Consider the following 19,463-nt stretch of genomic DNA (forward strand, 5'->3'; position numbering starts at 1 on the left):
TGAGCTAGGACAGTGCTCACCTGTCCCCGCTTGTCCCCGCTTGTCCCCCAGGACGTGGCTCGGGCCCCTCAGAGGCCACCCACCGTGCCGCTGCCCACCACACAGACCCTCGCTCTGGCGGGACCAAAGGTAGGAGGGACCTTGCTCTTCCCCGGGGGGCCTTCTCAGATTTAGACAACTTTTGTGTAAATAAGACGAACTTAGTATTTTCACGTACACAGTAATGTTTTGTTCTGAGTAGTGTGTAATCCAGAAAGCATCAGGACCCTGTGTTTTCTATACTTTTTTAAAAAAATATATTTAATTAATTAGTTTATTTTTGGCTGCGTTGGGTCTTCATTGCTGCGTGCGGGCTTTCTCTAGTTGCAGCGAGCAGGGGCTACTCTTCCTTGCAGTGTGCGGCCTTCTCATTGTGGTGGCTTCTCGTTGCAGAGCACGGGCTCTACGTGCACGGGCTTCAGTAGTTGTGACACGCGGGCTCAGTAGTTGTGGCGCGCAGGCTCTAAAGCACAGACTCAGTAGTTGTGGCGCGTGGGCTTAGTTGCTCCGCGGCATGTGGGATCTTCCCGGACCAGGGCTTGAACCCGTGTCCCCTGCATTGGCAGGCGGACTCTTAACCACTGCGCCACCAAGGAAGCCCCCTGTGTTTTCTTGATTAAACCAATGAGACATGAGTGCATTTTAATTAGCTGATTTCAGAGTTTAACCTCCCCGGCCCTCTGTCTTCACTCCCCAGACCGCATTTCCTAGTCCACTGGTAACCACTCTGCGCTCGGTGTCCGTTAAGTCCCTTCCCCACATTCGTTCCCATTTGTCTGGCTGCACTTTGGGCCTCAGAGGTCCACGTGGTTTATGGGAGGCACTGCTTCCTCCGCGTGAATGGAATTCTGCTCAGTGTGCAGCTTCCTAACTTGTCTTGTTCGTAAACGTATCTTGGAGAGCTGTGCCGTCAGTACGCCCGGGTTCAGCGTAGGTCATGGCTTCGAGGTGTGACAGGGCCCTGGTTTCAAGCTTAGCAGGTGTCTGGCCTTACGTACTAGATGTTCTTTTTTCTTTAACGTAGACATGGTCTTTTTTAAGGCTTCGGTGACAGACAGCCATGCCAGCTAGAGATGGGGGCTTGATTTTGTTTGAGACCAGCTAAGAGACGGCTTGGCTTTTGGACTGCGATTCTCGTGGACACAGGGATCAGACTGCTCTCTGGGTTTTGTGTTGGTCACTCCCTTGCTTCCTACAAATGGTTCCACATCTTCACGTGCCCCTGAAATGAATCCTTTCATTTGCCGTGTTAAGCTTCATGGACGCTGGCTGGGCTTCTCATTCCGTTGTCGGTGGCGTCCTGTGTCTGTTCTCCCGACAAGGAGCATTGGGTCTTTCCAGACTCTTGCCGGGAGAAACAAGCTGCTGTGGGTGGCAGCCCACTGCAAAACACGGCCCAGGCCAGCCCCAGAGCCTCTGGCAGGCAAGGGGCTCGAGTCACCACGGCGCCCCAGCCCGGCCAGCGTCGCTGGTGTGGGCGGCGAGGGTCCTCACTGAAGGCTGCACATGTGGACTCATTTTCTGGCTCAGGCTCCATGCGTGGGGTCACGCCGGGCGCCGCGCACGTCGTGGTGAAAGCGTGTGGCTCAGCTTTTCCAGGGTGCGCTGCAGTTGTTGGAACGCTTGGTTACAAGCAGACATGTCCCCGGTCCCCACCGCCCGTGTCTCACCACCTTGACTTTCTTCCTGCAGCCGAAAGCGCACCAGTTCAGCATCAAGTCCTTCTCTAGCCCCACGCAGTGCAGCCACTGCACCTCCCTGATGGTGGGGCTGATCCGCCAGGGCTACGCCTGTGAGGGTGAGTGCGGCCTGCGAGCCAAGAGGGGCCGGGCGTGGGAGTCACGGTGAAGGCCGGCAAGGCCAAGGGCAGCCTAGCCGTGAGGGGCCCAGGGCACATGCTCCTTCTCTGGCTTTACAAGTGCTCAGTGAAGGTCTCTGAGTTGAGATCATGCTGCAGTGGACAGCGCGCTGCTCTGGGGTGACCAGGGTGTCTGTTGGTCCTTGTTTGTTACAAAAGGTAACATCCACGTCCCGTCCACATCCGTTCTCCTGCAGGATGAGGAAAAGCAGAGAGTAAAAAGAACTTTACGATCTTCCACTATCAAGTCATTTAGAGATAAGCACCACTGTCTGGTCTCTTTTCTGCTAGTTTGTCACTGTTAGCATTTTAGGCCTCTGTGTTGTGGTCTTGCCCTGCGCTGGGGCTGGGCGGGCATGCGTGGCCAGCCGAGGTCCCGCGGTGAGAACTGTGACGAGCCTGGGGCTGGAGCCCCCGAGCACAGACGCCAGCCCCCCAGCGGGTGCTCGTGAGCGTGTGGAAGCGTTGCCCGATGCCAGCGCACCTGGGCGTTGTAGGAACTGCGCTAAAACCGTCTCCTTCCTGGGGCGCCACGCACGCCTGAGGCGACTGCTGCTGTGGGGGCGCAGGTGTGACAGTGTGTTCTGTGCTTTCGCAGTGTGCTCATTTGCCTGTCACGTGTCTTGCAAGGACAGCGCTCCCCAGGTGTGCCCCATACCCCCCGAGCAGTCCAAGCGGCCTCTTGGTGTGGACGTACAGAGAGGCATAGGAACAGCCTACAAGGGCTACGTAAAGGTAGGACGTTCCCCCCGCTGCCTGCCCAGGCAGGCGACCCAGCCTGGTGACCCACGGCCTTGCCCAGCTGCCCTGGAAATTGGTCCCTTTGCTGCATGAAGCGACCCACATGCCGGTCCCGGGAGCCCTCTGGTCCTGGGAGCCCTCCCCTCCTGGGGTCCTGAGGGACCCCCCGCCCCAGAAACACACTCAGCATCAGCTGGGGCCTCTCTTCCCCACGTCCTGGGCTGATGCACTTAAGGTTTCAAAGCCAAGTGCCATTTGAGGGCGCTGTGCCCGGCCCGGCATTCCACGCTGCTCCCCGTCTGCTGTGGGCATTCCACGCTGCTCCCCGTCTGCTGTGAGCACACCCATTCGTTGAGCTGTCTGCACTGTCCCCTGCGCCACCTTCTGTCATGGGCAGAGCCCCTCCCCAGCACTGCCCGAGTCATCCTGGGCCCAGCCTGGACTGGCCGTGCAGCAGCTAGGAGCGACCACTGCACAGCAGCCGCCTCCACTTGCCGTTGTCCGGCCCAGAGGAACATGGTTACTTTGATCTGCAGGTCCCCAAGCCGACCGGGGTGAAGAAGGGGTGGCAGCGGGCCTACGCAGTGGTCTGTGACTGCAAGCTCTTTCTGTACGATCTGCCCGAGGGCAAGTCCACCCAGCCTGGCGTCGTGGCCAGCCAAGTCCTAGACCTCAGGTCGGTGTGGTGTAGTCGATCCTCGTTCTAGGAGGTTTACTTGACTTACATGTCTGAGAATGAGAGTTTGTTGCCTGGTAGCCTTTAACCCCATTTCTACCTTCACGCCCTTAGTTATTGGGCAGCTCCAAAAACAGGTGCCTGCTAGAAACTTTCCTGCTGTGAATGTTTTTGCCCTGAAAGATTTGCCAAATAGGCATCTAATACGTACCCAAGAACAAGTAGAAAAGATCCCCGAGACACACTGACAGCCTGAGGTGGTCTGTGCTCTGTCCTCGTGAGCCCTTGTCTTCGTGTGGCCACGGCGTTTGCTGAGTGGCACCGTCTCTTAGGGCTTCCATCTCTAGTCAGATGCCTTCCTGCCATCCACATACGAAAGGCACAGCACCCTTCCCTCCCCACCTTCTCTGTGGTTAACTCAAATGGACATAATAGCAACGTCGTGAGGTACTAGCGTTGTTGGGAAGATTAATTAAGCAAGTGAATAGACAGGGTGTGCTTAGCTCAGAGCCTGGCGAGCGGAGCTATTGTCGCTGCTGCCACGTCCTCTCCTCACAAGGTGGAGTGCCCGTCCCTCTGTCACCCACCCCCAGTGCCACACAGCATGGCACGTGTCCGGGGCTAGGGCCTGGTCTGGAGCTTCGTTCTCCAGCATCGGTCTTCGGGGGGCCCACGGGCAGGGGTGAGCAGCGGGGCATCTGCAATGTGGGAGCGGCCCCGGGCGACCCTGCTCACCCCTCGCTGCACACAGGTGTGCCCCTGGCCCAGCAGTGACGAGACCGCTGGCAGGTGTCCCGAGATGAAACGCTGCCCGTAGCCCAGGGTTTAGAGCGAACTGGAGGTGATTCCGTGGTTATCTCAGCACATTTTATTCCCGTTTATAGCCAGGTACAGGCCAAAGCAAAGAGGTGGTATGTTTGTACCTGTGGAACAGTGTGGCACAGTATAGAACAGTGTGACTCAGGAAGGTGGTTTTATTCTCAGTCATCCGTAATCATTGAAACGCATGCAAGATTCTTGTCTTTTGTTTGTTGCCTTTGTCATTATAAGCGTTTTCTTATCCTGGTGGAGGCGAGGAGCCTCCCTTGTATTCTAGAAAGTATCCTTTTTCATACCGTTCCTAAAGGGTGGAGGACAGAGTCCTGTGTGCGTGCCTCTTTTCCGATATTCTGAATGTGTTATTTCTTACCAGAGATGAAGAGTTCTCTGTGAGCTCAGTCCTGGCTTCAGACGTCATACACGCTTCACGCCGAGATATTCCATGTATATTCAGGGTATGTTTTCTTTCCGATTTTTTAGAGACGTTTCATTAATGATAAAAAGTCCGTAGGGGGACTTCCCCAGTGGTTAAGACTCCGCAGTTCCCCTGCAGGGGGCACGGGTTCAATCCGTGGTCGGGGAACTAAGATCCCGAATGCCACGTGGTGCGGCCAAAAAAAAAAAGAAAAAAGAAAAAATCCATGTGGTTAAAGTGAAAGGAGTGTTGTGAGCATTTCCTTGTCTTGTAGCAAGGGGCTCGCGCACATCCAGAGCGGACCTCCCGTTTCTCCAGATCCTTCACACCTGTCGATGTGTCCCGTGTCGCCCGTCCCCCTCCCCGTACTGGGTAACGGACCTGCTCTGCACACAGCAGAGCCCTGTCTCCCCAGGGTCAGGCCCTCCCGCTCCGTCCTCCCTCCTCGGTCTGTGTCCCGGCTGCTCCAGTCCAGTGCGCTAGATGCTGGAGGCCGACACATGGTTGGCTACAGATGAAATGGACCATTCAGCCTCCCTCCTGAGGACTTGTTGGCCATTAACTGGAGCAAAGCCGGGGAAAAATTAGTAGACATTGCTTATCAGCGGTCTTGCTGGCTGAGTTGGAGTGTCCCCTGCTGAGCTAGCGTTAGATGCTGTGGCATCAGGAAGCTTCTAAAAGATGGTGGACCCCCTCCCCCTCCACTGGGAATTTTTATAAGTGCAGAGAAATTTGGCCACAAAACCAAGTGTATGGATCACTTTCTGTGAAATCACATCTCTTCAGAAACTGTCTCTGTACAATACAGAGGATTCCCGCCGTTGTGTGCCCGAAGGGCGATTTATAGCAACTAAGGCTGCCCCGTGTCCCGGTAAGTGTTTGGGGAGCGCCCACAGGGGAGCCGTTTGCTTGAAATCCTGTTGTCCCTCGACGTGTTCTGAGAGTGTTTCTCAGTTGTGATCAGAGCATTCAAGAAGGCAGCTTTCGAGTGAACAGTGAACCGCAGTTCTGGCCAGAGCCGAGTCACCTGAGCTCTGGCGAGGCCGGGCTGCGGGCGCTGTGTGAGAGCCAGGCTGTCGCGGCCTGCGGGTGGCTGGACCAGGACCCTGGCGGCCCGCAGAGGCGAGCTCTCCGGGCAGCAGCCCCCGCCCTCACCCCTGCAGGCCGCGTGGCGTCGGTTCGGTGTGTCCAGTTGTCTTACGGCTCTTCTCTGTCTGTTTTGTTTTCCGTCGTGAAGGTGACGGCCTCTCTCTTAGGTACACCTTCTAAGACCAGCTCGCTGCTCATTCTGACGGAAAATGAGAACGAAAAGAGGAAGTGGGTGGGGATCCTGGAAGGCCTGCAGGCCATCCTCCACAAGAACCGCCTGAGGAACCTGGTGGTGCACGTCCCGCAGGAGGCCTACGACAGCTCGCTGCCCCTCATCAAGGCTGTCCTCACGGCCGCCATCCTGGGTGCGTTTCTCCGCGTCCCGGCTGCCTGTGGGCTCAGCGGTGTGGCCCATTTGAACTGGTAGTTTCTCCGCCGCTTTGGAAGCAGACGGCCCGCGCGCCGGTACTGACCGCTTTACGTTGTTCGCAGACGGGGACAGGATCGCCGTCGGCCTCGAGGAAGGGCTCTACGTCATAGAGGTGACCCGGGACGGTGAGTGAGCCGGACGCTCAGGCCGCCTGCTTAGCGCCACGCGCGCGGGGTCAGTGGTGGCAGCGTGTAGGGTTAAGACAGATCCCCTGGGTGAGAGCAGTAAGTCGCCGTGTCAGAGAGCTTTATAGAGGAAGGGAAAGGCCAGCGGCTGAGGAGAGGAATGCGCCACAAATAAGACAGATGCTCAGTGACTGTCTGCCTCGTGTCCCCCAGCCCTGAAGGCTGTGGGCAGGGCCCACCCGGTGGGTCCAGTGAAATGCAGAGACCAGCCTCGAGGGCGGGTGGTGAGCTGACTGCCGTGTATGTTAGGCCCTTCAGGGAGAGGACCGAGCAGGGAGTCGGGGCAGGGAGAGCTTCCCAGGAGGAGAAATGCTTCCTTAATTCCTGGGTGCACTGAGGCCTTACCAAAACTCGCCTTCCTTTGCTTCAAATTTTGACCTTTCATTCTTCCCAGAAGAAAAAGCAAAAGTACCCACATGTCTCCCCGCTTCACCGCCCTGGGCCCAGCTCTGGGCGCCTCCCCCAAGGAATAGGGAGTTGCCCCGAGGTGGTGGTGGTGCCTTCCTGATGGGCCTGGGGTCCCGACACAGGCACAGTGGAAGAAGGGTGAACACGTGTGGCCTTGGGATGGTGGCTGCTGCCACAGGCTGTTGTCCCTCGGGGTCCAGACCCCCGGCTCTCGCTCAGAGCCCAAGTGGAGGCCCTGCCCCAGTTAGGGTATCGAGGGTCCTGGGTTGGTCTGGGGGCCCAGTGAGCAGGTGGGAGCCTTCAGCGAGTTTATCCAAGGATCCAGTGAGGTTTTTTTGTTTTCCAACGTGGTTCCTGGCTTCAGGGATGAGCCGGAAGGCCGTCCAGATCCACCCACGCAGGGCCTCACTGCCCTTGGCACCTCCCAGCCAGGGCCCTGGTGCCAGGCGTGTGTGTGAGATGACGAGGAGGGGGCGCTCCGGGTGGGGCGCGAGCAGAGGCCCTGGCCTCACGCTCTGGCCCCCATCCTGCAGTGATCGTCCGTGTGGCCGACTACAAGAAAGTGTACCAGATCGAGCTTGCCCCCAAAGAGAGAGTCGCCATCCTCCTCTGCGGCCGGAACCACCACGTCCACCTGTGTCCATGGTCCTCCTTCGACGGCGTGGAGAGCAGCGTGGACGTCAAGCTTCCGGAGACGAAAGGCTGCCAGCTCATAGCGACCGGGACGCTGAAGAAGAGCGGCCCCACCTGCCTGTTCGTGGCGGTGAAGCGGCTGGTGCTCTGCTATGAGCTCCAGAGAACTAAGCCTTTCCACAGGAGGCTCAGCGAGCTTGTGGCCCCTGGCAATGCACAGTGGATGGCCGTGGTCAAGGACAAGCTCTGTGTTGGCTACCCTTCCGGGTTCTCTCTGTTGAGCACCCAGGGAGATGGGCAGGCTCTAAACCTGGTAAATCCCAATGACCCCTCGCTTACGTTCCTCTCACAACAGTCTTTTGATGCCCTTTGTGCTGTGGAGCTCAAAAGTGAGGAGTACCTGCTTTGCTTCAGCCACGTGGGACTGTACGTGGACCCGCAAGGCCGGAGGTCACGCACGCAGGAGCTCATGTGGCCTGCGGCGCCCATTGCCTGTAGTATGTATATGTTTTCTGTTGCCATACCCCGTTGCCGCTGTCGCACCACCGGTCAGCATGCGTCCTATTTGCTTTGGTTTGTCCTCTAGCTCCCTTAGCTGAGTGGTCGCGAGAGGCGGGCCCCGCGGCTTGCTGCGGGGGCAGGGTGGTCCCACTGCCACACCCCGGGCCCGTTGGAGCGGGCTAGCCCTCCTATCCCACGGGCACTGCGGGGGCCCCTCAGCCCAGGAGCCCGACGGAGACGGCTGGCCTCCCTGGGGGAAGACAGGACCTGCGCTGTTTTACGTTTTAAAAGATGTTCTTCGTGATGATGTATAAACTTACACGGTGATGAAAACAAGCTAAAGGTTTCCAGAGACCAGAAAATACTCAGTTCTGACGTCCAGGTCAGAGTTCCTCTCGGGACAAATATTGTTCCGAGGGGTAGGAGCCGTTCTGGAGAACAGTTGTTGCTTCATCGGCTCAGTTACGTGTCCTTCTGCGTGGATGCCAGCGCTGGGCACGAGGCCCTGGAGTCTGCACTCCACAGGGGGCGCTTCCTGCTGGGCCTGCTGTCTGAGCACTTTTTAAAGACCCTAAACCTCCCATTCTAGCCACTCGATATAGAGTATAGCAGGTGGGCTGCATCATGAGGCCGGAAGGCAGAGGGACGAGGAGTGAGTAGGCAGCCGCAGGGCACACGTTGATTTCCAGCTGTTGGGGGCTGGGGTCGTGGGGATGGGACGTGGGAGTTCGGTTTTTCCTTCATTACCTAAAGGAACAGTCTTGCGGCTGCCTCGTTGCTGGCTTCCCCAAGCTGGCAGAACAGCCAAGGCGCTGGGACCAGGAGCCAGGCCCCTGAGGGGAGCTGCCGGCCTTCAGCCGGCGGAGGCTCGCTGGACGTGTCCCGGCCTTGTTAGCCCTTGGCCAGGGCCTGGGGTGCGGTGCGGGCAGCCAGAGCCAGCAGGAAGGGCCGAGGCCTGGCCCTGGCGCTTCTCCTGGTCTCTCCCCGCCACACCCGCTCGTCTTCGTGGGCGGCCAGTGCAGGAATGGCCTCAAGACCACCCGGTAACGTCTGACAGGATGCAGGTCACTGAGTGCCGTGTTCTGTAATCTTGACCGTGAGTGACCTGGCGGGGACGCCCGAGGTTCCTGCGTTCTCCCCTGATTGCAGCTCTCTCTCCACCTTTGTGCTCTCGTCTCACCTCCATGCACAGTACAGATGCCAAGTCAGTTTTAGAGCTGCCAAAAGTAATTCAGTGACTTTGAGGCTGGAGAGCTAGAAGTGTGGCCTGCTTGTCCCAAGCCCCGTCCGAGCATGCGTGTGTTCTGCCCCTTCTCCTGTTCCCCGGGGGGCGGGGCTGGGGGGCGCTGATCGGTCCCAGCCTACCGAGGAGGCCACGTGGTGAGGTGACCTGCACAAACCGCACAGCAGAGTCTGGCTTCACACTTGGACTGTCAGACTCCACGGCCCATGTTCTCGCCACTGATTTAACTTTTTAGTTCAAATTTTTCTTTAGACTGGACATCTCAGTTTATCACTTTATCAGTAAGTCGTACGCACAGATCTCTCCTGGCTCCCTGCAGATGAAGCCCCACATGCTCACAAGTAAGAAGAGCTGCCCCAGAAGCCCCCATGTGGGGGAAGGTCCTCTGAGTCGCTTCAGGGCCCTCTGGTTTCTCTGACCATCTTTTTCGCGTGTGGCACTCAGAAGGCCTCATGGTTTGTCTGAGATGTCACTTCTGGGACAGTTTGGTGACTGGTTCCAGCATCTTTTGTCTGTTTCCTAAACCCTGTTGTATTTTCTTTTTTGTGTTCAAAAGAACAGGTGTGATCAGAGAGCCCATATGGAATCTGTAATAGCAGCATAGCAGAAGCTTTTTAGAAATTTACCTTCAGTTAAGCGTAACGTGAGGAAGATTAACCCTGGAAGGTGGAAGGACCAGGAACCAGGGCTGAGCCAGAGCCACCTGCCAGCTCTGCGTGCCCGCCCGGGCGAGGCTGTGTGATGACAGCATGCTGGGACCCCAGCCTTGCGCCTCCCCTGGCAGGATGGCGGGATGCAGCCCCCACCGCTGCTTTCTCTCAGATCAGATATTTTTTACCGCTGTCCTAAACGTGGGAAAGGCCCCTTAAACTTCGGGTGCCACAGGGCCACCAGTCCTCGGTCTCACACGTCTGGTTCGCTGGGAGGGTTTTCCGTCACGACCTGAGGATGTCCCATCCCTTAGCGGGGAAGGGGAGAGACAGCACCAGCTCCCCAGCTCATTGCAGGAGAATAACTGTCGTTTTACCGCGTGTGTGTTCAGACCCGATTCCAGGAGGGCGGCCTGAAAGCAGCCCCAGAGTGAGCCAGCGCCCCTGCCCAAAGCCCAGCAGCCGTCTCTGGGTGGAGATTTAAGTGTTTACCCAGAAATCTGACCTTTGGCATCTCTGAAAGAAGGGATTTGCCTTAAGAAACAAGACATTAGGCTCCTGCCTGGATTTCAGATGTTTCGAGCCTGAAGTGACAGGGTTCTGCAGTAGTTGTATAAGAAAGCTAAAGGGGAAGCGTGTTTAAACAGGTCACCTTCGGCACCTATGGCGATGGTACTGAAATGCTGTTTAGTTTCAGGAGTGGAGGTAAAGCGTTCAGACGTCCGTTGTGTTTGTCTGAACCTTGAAGTGAAGGTTCCCTCTAGAGTGAGGGGCAGGGCCCCTGCGGCCTGGGCCGTTGCACCCCACGCTGGGCGGGCAGCCCCCGGCACTGGGGGGGGGGCGGGCCCGGGCTCACCACTCTGCTCCGTGTGCGCCAGGTTGCAGCCCCGCACACGTCACGGTCTACAGCGAGTACGGCGTGGACGTCTTTGACGTACGCACCATGGAGTGGGTCCAGACCATCGGCCTGCGCAGGGTAAGGCCCAGCGGTGCCCGGCCCCTCCCCCGGCCGCCCCCCCCCCCCCAGCAGCCAGCCTCCCTCTCTGGTTTCCAACGCAGATCCGGCCACTGAACTTGGAGGGCAGCCTCAACCTCCTCAACTGCGAGCCTCCCCGCCTGATCTACTTCAAGAGCAAGTTCTCGGGTGAGCCCTTCTCGGGGGGAGCAGAGGACGGGGGCTGGAGGGGGCCTGCCTGGGAGTCAGCGGCCCCGTGGCCCTCCCCCCGGCCCCACGGAGCCACAGCGGCCTTTCCTTGTCCTGCAGGAGCGGCTCTCAACGTGCCCGACACCTCTGACAACAGCAGGAAGCAGATGCTGCGGACCAGAAGCAAAAGGCGGTTTGTCTTCAAGGTGCCGGAGGAGGAGAGGCTGCAGCAGCGGCGGTAGGAGCCTGGCTGGGGGCTGCGCTGGGCCCAGAGGACCCCGACGCCTTCCTGAACCTCACGGTGTTTCCTTTCCCCAGAGAGATGCTCAGAGACCCGGAGCTGAGATCCAAGATGATCTCCAACCCCACCAACTTCAACCACGTGGCCCACATGGGCCCAGGCGACGGGATGCAGGTGCTCATGGACCTGCCTCTGGTGAGCCCGCGGGTGCTGTCCCCTGCCCTCCCCACACCCCGGCTCCCCTGTGGCTCCTGCCTGTGTGCTCCTGAGGTGTCTGTCACCGTCTCAGTCTGTTAGGGGTTTGTGAGAAATAGCTGTCAGCGGTGCTAAAACATCTCAGTATATGGGCACGTAGCATACTTTGTGGGGTTTTTTTTTTCCCTTAAAAAATGTGTTTTCTGTAGAATTTGACTTGGCCTAAAGTCACTATTGCCAATTCTTAGCTCAAAACTGACCTGATGCCGCTGTCCAGAGGTCCTTCCCAGCCCGTTTTGCCTGTCGAGGCCCAGGGCCCCGGCCTGCTCGTGCTGCAGACTTTGCACTTGGCCTGCGCGCTCTGCCCGGGGCCCGGCTGTGCTCCCCCAGGGCGTGCTCACGTGCTCACGTGCTATTCTCTCTGCCCAGAGCGCCATGCCCCCCTCCCAGGAGGAGAGGCCCGGCCCTGCTCCCGCCAGCCTGTCCCGCCAGCCTCCGCCCAGGAACAAGCCCTACATCTCGTGGCCCTCATCAGGTACCAGGGGTGCCCGGGGCAGGGCCTGGATGCTGGGACTCCAGGCTTTCAGTTCGTCTCTGAACTGTTTTCCCCGAGATGATCAATGGCTGCCTGTGTTCCGTAGGTGGATCTGAGCCCGGCGTGGCTATGCCTCTAAGAAGTATGTCTGATCCCGACCAGGACTTTGACAAAGAGGTAAGACTTGCCCAGTTACAGGGGACAAGGCCTGGGGTCTGCAGCTCCACACGTGCAGGAGACTCGAAGCAGCTGTTCTTTGGAGAAAGAGACTCCATCTCCCCTGGAGCGGCCACGTAGGGCCCCAGTGGTCACCAGCCCCCCCGGAGCTCCCCACTCATGACCGCTCAGGCTGAGCCAAGGCCGGGAGGAGGGAGGACGTGGGCCCTGTGGCTGTGTGTTGGGAGAAAGATGTGGATTCCCGCCTCCAGGTCACGGCCTCAGGGAGACCGAGGCCTCTGCGGCCTGGTGCTGGACCTCCTTCCAGGCCCTGCTCCCGAGTCACCTGGTCCCTTGCCCCCAGCCATGGCTGCCCGAGGCTGGGCCAGCCCCAGGAGGATGCCGCCGAGAGCTCAGGAGGCATCAGGAGGGGGGCCAAGGAGCTGCTGGGGCCCGGCTCTCCTCCTGGGCACTGACTGCGGGTGAGAGATGAAAGCCCTCCTGTGAAAAGTGCGGGAAGGCTTCTCCCGTCTAGACTCTTCCGTGTACTTTTATGCACGTGGCTGTAACACGTCAGTAGGCACGTTCCTTTTAAAGCACAGGTGGCCTCATGTGTCTTGCTCTCTCCTCCTCTGACTGCCCCCTGGGATCGGAGCGTGGGGGGCCAGGTGGGGGCATCCCTGGCTCAGGTGTTCTTGGGCTTTCAGACCCAGCTCCAGGTGGCAGTATCCTTGGTTCCCTGTGTGTGTGGTGGGGGAGGAGGATGGGAAGAATGGCAGCCTGAGGGCTGTGCCCCAGCAGCGCTTTTGTGGGAAGGAGGACAGAGGCTGGCTGCGCTGGCTGTTCTAGCAGCCTCGGCACCGACAGCACGTCCTCATGGGGGCTGCTAAGCTGACAGCGGAAACCAGAAGGGCTTCGCCTCACGTGGTCCTCACCTCCCTGGCGTGGCCAGCTTTTCAGGTGTGGATCGGCTGCTGCTTCCTCTGGGTCCACGTTTGCGCCCTTTACCCGTCTTCTCTTGAGTCACCATGCTTTCCTCTTAACTCGTTTATAGAAACTCTTCATAGGTTGTGAGTGTTAATCTGTTGCAGGTACTTTTCCCCTTACTGCTGACTTTTTAATTTTGTCTTTAATTGTAAGGGCATTGTCATACAGAAATATTTAATTCTCGTACAGTCTAGTCTTTATCTTTTTAATTAAGATAAACATTCTCTTGTAGTCTGAGAGCTTGGTAGGGTTTTCTGTTTGTCATTACGTCGTGAAAGTGTCTGCGAGGGGGTGTGAGAGTGAGTGTGTGTGTCTTAGCATGTGTGTGCGTGCGCAAGGACCTGAGCTGCTTCTTTTTAAGGTACATGACACGCTGGCCCCGCACCACTTCCTTCCTTCCAACTTGAAGTGTTACCCTTTATTATTTGTTAAATTCCTTTGTTTACGTATCTCTATCCCTGGAGCCTCTGCTGCACCACCTGTAACCTGAGAGCCGGTAGAGCACATCTCTTCATTCCCACTTTTCAAAACACTTTCTTAGCTTCTCCTTCAAATAAATTTTAAAATATTTTTAGGGGCTTCCCTGGTGGTGCAGTGGTTAAGAATCTGCCTGCCAATGCAAGGGACACGGGTTTGAGCCCTGGTCCGGGAGGATCACACATGCCGTGGAGCAACTAAGCCCGCGAGCCACAACTACTGAGCTCACACGCCTAGAGCCCCTGCTCCGCAGCAGAGAAGCCACCACAATGAGAAGCCTACACGCCGCAGCTAGAGAAAGCCCGCGTGCAGCAACGGCGACCCAACGCAGCCAAAAATAAGTTAAAATTTTTTTTAGATTATGGAGCTTGTTGACTCCATCATAATCTAAAAAAAGTGAAAATTGTGTTGAGCTTTTCTCTGGGATTGTGTTGGATTTGTAGATTAATTTGGGGGCCGCTCACCATCCTGACCTTCCCTGTGTAGGAACACTGCACGTCTCTCCCCTTGATGGGCTCCCTCTTGCAGGTTGCACGTGTTGGTGGCTAATAAGTTAATTCTTAAGCATTCCAAGGTTCTTGTTGCCATTGTGCATAGAGTATGATCCTCTTAATGTGGGACAGTGAGAGATTCAGCTGGTGAACATTTTGATGCCAGTTTTTCCATCTGTGTTTATCAGTGAGGTTATCTGTGCCTTCTTTTCTGAGCTGCTCTCTTTAGCTGTCTTCAGGGCTGCACCCGCCTCAACTCTGGCTTAGGAAATCCGGATCTCTTAGTTGCCATCATACAGGGGTTTTCTTTTCCTGGAAGGTTTCATAGGCCGCCCTTAAAAGGGCCTGAGGTTGATGGCTAGAGAGGTAGGTCTTCTGGGGGTTTTTTTCTTATTTTTTCCCCTGCAACTATCTGTTTTGAAAATTTTCAAACTTCCAGGAAAGTTGCAAGAATGGTAGAGTGAATAACGCACATGAGCTGTACCTAACCCATTTTCCCCATTTGGGTTTTTGGGGAGGAACCAGCAGAAAGTGAGTTGCAGTATTACCCACCCCTAAGTACTTACCCCGCACCTCCCTTGGGAGGGCATCTCCCCGCTGCCCGGTGACGTCCTGTTCCTAAACCTGGAATCCAGCCAGGGCCACGCGCTGCATTTAGTAGGCACAGCTCTTTAGTCTTCAGTCCACTGTGCAGTTTGTTTACAAAAAGTGCAGTTTTTTTTGCAAAACGTTCCTCAGTCAAGGCTTGCCTGGTTTTTTGAATTGGGTAAACAGTGAAAAGGCTCCGCACCTGTCTCCCAGCCGCCCGGTTCTCCCCAGGGACCAACAAACAAGTGTGTATGAGGGTGCGTGCACACTGCACACACTTTTTTCCTGACTGCACACATCGTACCCTTTATCTGAGAGCAAGGCTGATCCCTCACATGACCAAACACAGTACAGCTGCCATACTGATGAAGCCACCTGCGTGTCCCCATAACGTCCTTAAGCACCTTTGCTGGCGCGGGACCCAGTCCCCAAGCACGCGTGGCATTTAGCTGCCTCATCTCGTTGGCCCCTTTACTCTGGAACAGGCCCTCAGCCTGTCTGGCATAAAGCACATCTTCTAGAACACTCCTCAGTTTGCGTGTCTGACATTTCCTTGTCTTTTGAGATTTGGGTTGTGTGTCCCAGGATGGAGTACGGCACACAGGACGTGGTGTCCTTCTTGGGGTGTTGCATCCTGAGGTACATGGCATCTGTTTGTCCTGTGCTGACCTGTTTGTTCCTCTTTTTAAGTTTATTTAAGTGAAATTCACATAACAGAAAGTAACCATTTAAAAGTCAACAATTCGGACTTCCCTGGTGGTTCAGTGGTTAAGGATCCGCCTGCCAATGCAGGGGACACGGGTTTAATCCCTTCCAGGAAGATCCCACATTCCATGGGGCAACTAAGCCCGTGAGCCACAACTAACTGAGCCTGCACTCTGGAGCCCTGAGCCACAACTACTGGGTCCACGTGCCACAGCTGCTGAAGCCCGTGCGCCTAGAGCCCGTGCTCCACAACAAGAGAAGCCACCGCAGTGAGAAGCCCGCGCACCGCAACGAAGAATAGCCCCTGCTCGCCGCAACTAGAGAAAGCCCGCCTGCAGCAAGCCCGCGCGCAACGAAGACCCAACGCAGCCAAAAATTAAAGAAGTCAACAATTCAGTGGCTGTTCAGTACATTCACAGTGTTGTACAACCACCAGCTCTGTCTACTCAGAACACTTCCATCACTGCAAGATAAAACCCCTACCCGCTGAGCAGTTTCTCCTCAATTCCTGCCTTCCCCCAGCTCCTGGCTACCACCAGTCTTAACAATCTAGGGATTTGCCTGTTCTGGGCATTTCATACAAGTGGAATGAATCAGACAGTACATGGCCTTTTGTGTCTGGCTTCTTCCACTCAGCATCATGTTTTCAAGGTTCATCCATGTTGTAGCATGTATCAGTAAGTTGTTTCTTTTTATTGTCAAATAGTCCAGTGGATAGATGGACCACATCTTACGTACTCATTGGTTGTTAGGAATAGTGCACTAGGAACAGCTGCGTACATGTATTTGTTTTGAGTACATGTTTTCACTTCTTTGGGGTATGTACCTAGGAGTGGGATTGCTGGGTCATATGGTAGCTCTACTTCTAACTTTCTGAGGAACCACAGCAGCTGTACCATTTTACATTCCCACCAGCAAATGTACAAGGGTTGGGTCCACATCTTTGCCAACACTTACTTTTTTTCTTACGAGAAAATTTTTTTTCAATAGCCATCCTAGCAGGTGTGAAGTTGTATTTCATTGTGGTTTTGGTTTGCGTTTCCCTAATGATTAGTGATGTTGAGCATCTTTTTCATGGGCTTATTGGCCATTTGTGTACCTTCTTTGGAGAAATGTCTATTCAAGTCTTTTGCCCATTTTTAAATTGGATTATTTGTCTTTTTGTTGTTGGGTTGTAAGAGATTTTTATATGATATGGATAGGGAATTCCCTGGGGGTCCAGTGGTTGGGACTTGGCATTTTCACTGCTGTGGCCCGGGTCCATCCCTGGTCTGGGAACTAAGATCCCATAAGTTGTGTGGTGTGGCACAGCCAAAAAAAAGGATACCAGACACTTATCAGATATGTGATTTGCAAATACTTTTTTCACGTTCTTTTGGGTTGTCTTTTCACAATTCTCTGTGTCTTTCAGTGTACAGAAGTTTCTAATTTTGGTGAAGTCCAGTTTTTCTGTTTTTTTCTTTTGTTGCTCGTGCTTTGGATGTTATACCTAAGAATCCATTGCCAAGTTCAAGGTTATGAAGATTTAGTCTGTTTTCTTCTTCAGAGTTTTATGGTTTTAGCTTTTGTTTGTCTTTTTTACATTTTGAGCTAGTTTTTGTGTGTGGTGTGAGGTAGGGGTCTAGTTTAATTCTTTTGCAGGTGAATATCCAGCACCATTTGTTCCTTCCCCCATTGAATGGTCTTGGCACCCTTGTTAAAAATCCGTTGACCACAGGTTTATAGATACATTTCTGGACTCTCAGTTCTATTGCATTGGTCTTTATATTAATACTACCATGCTGTATTTGATTACTGTTGCTTTGTAGTATGTTTTGAAGTTGTAAGTTTGGGAAGTGTGAGTCCTCCCACTTTTTCTTAGTATTGTTTTCACTATTCTGAGTCCTTTGCAATTCTGTATGAATTTGAGGATTGGCTTTTCCATTTCTGCCCCTCCCCAAAAAAATCCGTTGGAATTTCAGTAAAGATTGCATTGAATCTGTAGGTTGATCATGTTTGGGAATATTGCCATCTTTACAGTAGTCTTCCAATCCATGAACATAGGGTGCCCTTCCGGTTATTTAGGTGGTCTTTCATTTCTTTCAGCGATGTTTTATAGTCTCAGTGTACAGATCTTTCACCTTCTTGGTTAAATTTATTCCTAGCTGTACTTTATCCTTTTGGATGCTATTGTAAATGGCATTGTTTTCTTAATTTCCTTTTCACAGTGTTCATTGCTGATGTCTAGAAACACAGCTGACTTTTGTGTGTTGATCTTGTACCCTGCAGCTTTACTGAGTTTGTTCTTTGTGGAGTTCTTTAGGATTTTCTGTCTGTACAGAGTCGTGTCAGCTGTGAAGAGAGGTGCTTTTACTTCTTCCTTTCCAGCTTGGATGCCATTTTTTCTGGCCCTGGCTGGAACTGGGAGCACAGTGTCGAATAGCAGCGGTGAAAGCAGCAGCCTGGTCTTGTTCCTGCGCTGAGCGGGGAGCTTTGCCTTTCACCGCCAGGTGTGAAGTTAACTGTGGGCTGCTCACGGACACCCTTTGTCATGTTGAGAAAGGTCCTCTCTGTTCCTCATGCTTTTATCGTGAAAGGGCTTCACGTCTGTGACCTCTGACTGCTTGGTTGCCATGCTGTCTGGTTTCTTCACTGTGGAGTTACTCCATTTTGGAATAGTTACTGAGTCATTTGTGGGGTTGGGCCTTGGTTTATGATCGCTCACCAGCAAGGACCATGTGACAAGCTTGCAGAGCGTGCTCTCATGACAAGAATGGAGCCAGCAGGGGCTACACCTGCCCAGGCAGCATCGCCTCCACAGGCCCAGGGCCATGGTTCTCACGCTGTCCCTCTTTGTCTTCACAGCCTGATTCGGATTCCACCAAACACTCGACTCCATCGAACAGCTCCAACCCCAGCGGCCCACCAAGCCCCAACTCCCCCCACAGGAGCCAGCTCCCCCTTGAAGGCCTGGAGCAGCCGTCCTGCGATGCCTGAAGCTGCCGGTCACCGCAGCGGGGCCGGGGGCCCAGGTGGCCTCCTGTCAGTGCCAAGACTGAGCTGACCCTCCAGTGTTGTCCAAGGAAATGTAGAATCGATTTGTAGATACGGAGATGAAGAAAATACTTTATTATAATAATGATTGGCTTTATGCCGCACCGAGGCGGTAGGCCAGATCTGCTCATCTGCACAGCTGTTCCGTTTGCACACGAAGGACCGCCTGCGGCCCCTCCTGCCCAGAACCAGCTGAGGCAGTGCGGGGGGCCCGTGACGCCAGCCTCCTGCAGACCCCAGTGGCGCCGGGGGGCTCTGCAGGAAGCAGGCAGCTCGGGACGGCCTCGGTGCCGCGTCTGTTCCCTGTTCCCTGAAACTGTTTCCTAGGACCTTAGGAGAATAGTAGGAAGTTGTGTATCATTCCCAGTGTCCCTAGAGTTTTGAAGACAGAGGAAAGTGGAGCTTAGTTTGTGGCCTTTTTATTCATTTAGCCATTACGTAGTCAGATGCAGAAGTCCTTCTGCCGACCTTGTAGCCATGGACAGAGGCCCATTCAAGTGAAGCCTGCCCTGTCCTGGTCCCTCATGTGTGTCAGTCCGTTTCCGGTCACAACCACGAAGTGTCACCCGTATCTACTACTGTGAAGTCAGCTGTGCTCCGTTTCCCGCTCGCTTCCACAGCTCTGCCTCCTGCTGTAAAACCAGTGAGTGTCGTGCAGCTGGGCCCCGAGGCCTGCGGTCCGAGAGGAGGCCAGAGCCCCGGGTAGCCCCGCGGCAGGTGCCAGGACCCCCGCCCCGCATGGAGCCCCGTGATCAGTGCCCTTCCGGATCGTGTAGACTCGCCGCCACACTCCACCCGGTGGGCCGGCCGCAGCGCCCGCGTGTACCTGCCTGCCTTCCCAGCGGCATTTGTGAGTATCAGGCAGCCTCCTGTCTCTGTAAAGGCTTGCGATTAACTTGCCCCGCTGGGCTTCTCCCTGTTCTCCCGCCGGTCGATGTTCTCGGTGGCAACGCTGTTGAAGACGTGCACTTACCTTGAGTCGGCACTGAGTGACCTGGGCACCGTGGCCTGCCTGTGCGTGTCACACGCCCAGCACCCGCCTGCCCGCCCCCTGGGCCTTCTGCTGGGGCTGGCACCTGCTGGGGGTTCTGGTTTTTACTTTTTTAATGTAAGTCTGAGTCTTTGTAATTATTGAATTGTGAGAACATTTTTGAACAATTTACCTGTCAATAAAGCAGAAGACGGCAGTTTTAAAGTTCTCAGTGGTTTGTCTGAATGTGACCA

General features: G+C 55.2%; 1 protein-coding gene across 2 annotated transcripts in view; it reads left to right on the top strand.

Annotated features, from left to right (window-relative positions):
• Window positions 1-19,437, top strand: part of CDC42BPB (CDC42 binding protein kinase beta) — a 114,571-nt gene extending 95,134 nt beyond the window's left edge. The window contains exons 23-37 of one of the 2 annotated variants that reach the window (XM_060155691.1): window positions 52-129; window positions 1,732-1,837; window positions 2,496-2,632; window positions 3,175-3,314; window positions 4,507-4,588; window positions 5,786-6,002; window positions 6,130-6,192; window positions 7,194-7,790; window positions 10,566-10,663; window positions 10,747-10,831; window positions 10,952-11,069; window positions 11,150-11,267; window positions 11,697-11,802; window positions 11,909-11,979; window positions 18,051-19,437. In XM_060155691.1, coding sequence (XP_060011674.1) covers window positions 52-129; window positions 1,732-1,837; window positions 2,496-2,632; window positions 3,175-3,314; window positions 4,507-4,588; window positions 5,786-6,002; window positions 6,130-6,192; window positions 7,194-7,790; window positions 10,566-10,663; window positions 10,747-10,831; window positions 10,952-11,069; window positions 11,150-11,267; window positions 11,697-11,802; window positions 11,909-11,979; window positions 18,051-18,182 — 2,148 coding nt within the window. In that variant the 3' untranslated portion in view covers window positions 18,183-19,437. Of the gene's footprint in view, window positions 1-51; window positions 130-1,731; window positions 1,838-2,495; window positions 2,633-3,174; window positions 3,315-4,506; window positions 4,589-5,785; window positions 6,003-6,129; window positions 6,193-7,193; window positions 7,791-10,565; window positions 10,664-10,746; window positions 10,832-10,951; window positions 11,070-11,149; window positions 11,268-11,696; window positions 11,803-11,908; window positions 11,980-18,050 lie in introns of those variants that run through there. The other variant, XR_009541697.1, reaches the window with a different exon arrangement.
• Window positions 19,438-19,463: the final 26 nt, after the last annotated feature.

Source organism: Lagenorhynchus albirostris, chromosome 1 (assembly GCF_949774975.1).
Source record: "Lagenorhynchus albirostris chromosome 1, mLagAlb1.1, whole genome shotgun sequence".
Classification (NCBI taxonomy): domain Eukaryota; kingdom Metazoa; phylum Chordata; class Mammalia; order Artiodactyla; family Delphinidae; genus Lagenorhynchus; species Lagenorhynchus albirostris.